The sequence below is a fragment of the Chrysochloris asiatica genome, unplaced genomic scaffold (genome assembly GCF_000296735.1).
Source record: "Chrysochloris asiatica unplaced genomic scaffold, ChrAsi1.0 scaffold00008, whole genome shotgun sequence".
NCBI classification, from domain to species: Eukaryota; Metazoa; Chordata; class Mammalia; order Afrosoricida; family Chrysochloridae; genus Chrysochloris; species Chrysochloris asiatica.
The window spans coordinates 38,938,134-38,942,345 of record NW_006408526.1 but is presented as its reverse complement, the minus strand read 5'-3'; the positions used below and the strand labels follow the sequence as shown (position 1 = coordinate 38,942,345).

Here is a 4,212-nt window from a genome sequence, read left to right as displayed (position 1 = left end):
ACGATGGTAGCCACTGAACACCCCATGAAGCAGAGTTCTAATCTGAAGCACAAAGGGGAAGAATGAGTGAAATTTGACTCAACTGCATCAAGTTATCTATAGAAACATATTGATGCTCATATACACAGTTCTGATACAATTCACCTGAAATTACTTTAAAGTAAGCAATGTCCAAACATGCCATATATCATACATATGAATATGAATACATAAATAACAATTAGAAGTACATAAATAAATTTCAGTAAGGAACACATTTATTGTGAAGATATTTTTCTTTTAAAGCATTTTACCAGTGCAGTTTTTACTTCCTTGTTCCTCATACTGTATATCAGAGGATTCAACATGGGAATCACAGTGGTATAAAACACCGAAGACACTTTCTCCTGAATAAGTGAACTGCTAGAAGCAGGTTTAAGATACATGGACATGAGGGACCCATAAAATATGAGAACAGCTGTCAGGTGGGAACTGCAGGTGCTAAAGGCCTTGGATCTGCCCTCTCTGGAATGGATGCGGAGGATGCTGGAAAGGATGAAAGCGTACGAGACGATGATTGTCAGACTTGTGGCCACCATGTTAAATCCACCAATGATAAAAATCAAAAGCTCATCAACATAAGTGTTGGAACAGGAGAGTTTAATAAGAGGGACAATGTCACAGAAATAATGCCTAATGATGTTTGAGTCACAGAAAGACAGCCTTAATATACAACCTGCATGAATCACAGCATCAATAAAGCCTATTGAGAAGACAGCAGCCACCAGCAGAGAACAGACCCAAGGAGTCATAATTACATTATAGAGCAGTGGGCTACAAATAGCAACATAGCGATCATAGGCCATTGCTGCCAACATATAGCATTCTGAAATGACAAAAATACAGAAAAAAAACAGCTGAGCCATGCATCCAGAATAAGAGATAGCTTTATCTCTGAATAAAAACCCTGCTAGCATTTTGGGGGTAATGACAGAAGAATAGCAGACATCTAAAAAAGACAAACTACTGAGGAAATAGTACATGGGCGTGTGAAGGTGAGGGCTCAAACCAATTATTGAGATCATGCTGAGGTTTCCCACCACGGTAACCAAGTAGATCCCTAGGAAGAGACAGAAAAGAGGTAGCTGGAGCTCTGGTTGGTCAGTTAATCCTGAAAGAAAAAATTCAACCACGGTGGAATAGTTTCTACCCATTCTCCTCTGGGATAATCTGTGGAGATGAAAGTAAAAGAGTCAAATTAGTTGGGCAGAATCTTAACTCATCTCCAATTCCTCACAGTCTGGATTTTTCTAGCTATGAACACAGAACCCAGGTTCCCTGGTCCCCTTGGCACCAAGATTGTGCCTTCTTCTAGGACAGGGGATGGAGAAGGTGGTAATAGGTGTTACATGAAAAAAGTAACCCAAAGTCAGATGAGTCACTTTCAGAAAAGCTGAATTACATAAACACATTTTTTAACAGAAGAATATCCTAGAATCATCTAGAAGATTACATATCATATTTCTACAATTTATTTGATGATAGAGTTGCTTTTTTTCTAAGTGTATTGTAGCATTTGTATGACTCAGAACAGAATGTAGGAAACCATGTTTTTGTTTAGGAGCTTGTTCTATTTTTAAAAATCTAAGTTTATATCTAAATAGGAGCATATTCTCCTTACACTTCTTCATAGAAGCTGACTATGACAAAATGGTTGTTGTTGTTAAGTGCCATCCAGTCAGTTCTGACCCATAGCAACCATGAACAGGGTTTCCGAGGCTGTAAATCTTTAGGGGAGCAGAGAGCTTCATCTTTCTCCCACGGAGCAGCTGGTAGTTTCGAACTGCTGATCTTGCGGTTCGCAGCCCGATTCGTAACCACTATGCTACCAGAGCTCCTTATGACAAAATGGTAGAACTCCGAAAACAGATTCTGCCTTTTGAATATCTGTTTGTTCTCTGGGCTACATCTGCCTCTCGCACATATACCATTGCAAGCCAAGCCCTTTAGAAGAAAGTTCTAGGCAGCAAACTATTACTGTCACTTTTTTTTTTTAAGTGTTTATTGTGAATTGAGTTATAGTTTACATGGGAGAACATCGGTTTTACACTCATCATTTCATTGAAATGATTACAATCTCCTCTGTGCTTCATCATTCAACAGTATTTGCTTCTATTCACTGTTTTGGGGGGGGCGGTTTTTTTGTGTGTGTTTGTGTGTGTGTTTTGTTTTTGTTTTTGTTTTTGGTGTAGGGGATATACACAAAAAGGGTCAGGAATATATAATCATTTAAATAACCAAAGGGCACATTCTGTAAGTCTGCCTCCTGACTGTCACTTTTGACACTGCCAATGACCCAGTTATATATGCTTCCAGTTTGGGGTCCTCCCACACCTCTCCTCAGTAGTGAAGCAAAGATAGTACTTATCTGTGAGTCACCGATCATAGATACAACCAAGCTCTTATCTCTGAAGTACCTGAACATTTGTCATGTACTGTTGGGTTGCATATAGAGCCCTCGTTAGACTCTCACTTTTGCCTGGAAATTGTGCAGAGCTCTGCTCAGAAATCTGATTTCGTTTTTCTTCAACCTGTCTAAACCAGTATCTATGCCATTCTCTAGTTACTCAAGTGGCTGCTTGTGTTTTCTTGGTCCCAATCTGTTACTGTCGTACTTGACTGAGCACATTTCTCTTGGTCACTTGAATTCCCAAAGATCCAGGTGCTTTCTCTTGAATTTTCAAGTCCTTCACTCAGTTAAAAAGCAAAAAAAAAAAAAAACATTCCTTGAGAAGATTTTTAATTTCTAAAGAACACATGTCTTTTGTAGTTTATATTCTTCTCCCATCCTTAGGGATAATGAAAAGAGATTTATGTGCAAATGAGTATTATCCAATTGCCCTTTGCCTGTTACTGCAATGGTGGTGGTGGTGGTATGCCGTGGAGTCAGTTCCGACGCATAACGACCCTGTATATGGTTTCCAAGACTGTAAATCTTTACAGGAACAGAAAGCCTCATCTTTCTCCTGAAGAACCACTAGTAATTTTGAATTGCTGCCGTGAGATTAGTTTACTACAATAGCCTAAAATTTTCCTTTTCACCAGTTAGCATGCACAGATATAGTCAAGTCACAGAGAATACACAAAGAGAAATTTAAAGGCATATTCATTAAGAGTTACACTCAATTGGTTTTTGTTTGTTTGTTTTTGCCATCACACTGTCCTTTAATCTGTCCTAGATGTCAAAGATACATTATTTTCATCATATATTGAGTTCTCCCACATTTCCCCAAATTCCTACTGGGCTCTTTTTCAAAGTAAGCTTTCATCCATTCTGTTCACATTCTTTGTTTTACTCCAGGATCCTGCAGCCTTTATTCCTCTCTTTAAGCCAGTTATGTTTCTCTTCTGCTGTATTTTCTAGCTCCCAAATTTTCTGCATTTAAGTCCTTGCTACTTGAAGTCTGATTCATGGATCAGTATCCTCAACATCACCTGAGATCTAGTTAGGTACAGCCCTGAACCTTTTGAATCAGAATGTATTTTCACAAGAGTCCCTCAGGATTCCTGCACACATTACAATTTGAAAGTTAACATTGGGTTATTCCTTTCTACAGTTGAATTATTTTTCTTCTTTCTTGTTTCCTCCTCTGAATCTCATTCTTCTTTATGTGTCCATTGGCATTCATAATCATGTAAAGCCAATCACTGAAGACATCTTAAGAATCCCCTTCTCAGATATACAAGTATATAGTTCATTATCTTGCTATCTGTATATAATCTCAGGAATTCCATGGAGAGTAATGTGAATGTTAAATAATTTATTACAATAAATGTTATTATATCTCTAAGATGTGATACGTTGTTGTTGTTAAGTGCCATCAAATCAATTCTGAGCCATAGCGACCCTGTATAGGATTTCCAAGGAGCAGCTGGTGAGCTTGAACTGCTGACCTTACAGTTCAAACAACTTTGCAATCTGGCACATTAATGCACAGTGCCATACCAGGACTCCAAGATGTAATATGTAGGAAGAAATATTATACATACATCTTAATCCACATAAAAATGCACAATGAAACCAAAAATGCACAATGGTAACCATCTATTAAATAGTAAACTTCACTAGGCTAGAGATAAAATTTTATTATGCTGTATGTCTGATGACATTTTGAGAGTCAAAATATTCTACTACACTGATTCACACATGACTCAGGTCTCGTGTATTGTAAG

At 38.0% G+C, this 4,212-nt stretch overlaps 1 protein-coding gene across 1 annotated transcript; it reads right to left on the bottom strand.

Annotated features, from left to right (window-relative positions):
- Nucleotides 1-257: 257 nt before the first annotated feature.
- LOC102837374 (olfactory receptor 8D4-like) lies at nucleotides 258-1,193 on the bottom strand. Its single transcript, XM_006834001.1, has one exon. It carries the CDS (start codon nucleotides 1,191-1,193, stop codon nucleotides 258-260), a length of 936 nt encoding a protein of 311 aa, XP_006834064.1.
- Between the last annotated feature and the right edge of the window lie 3,019 nt (nucleotides 1,194-4,212).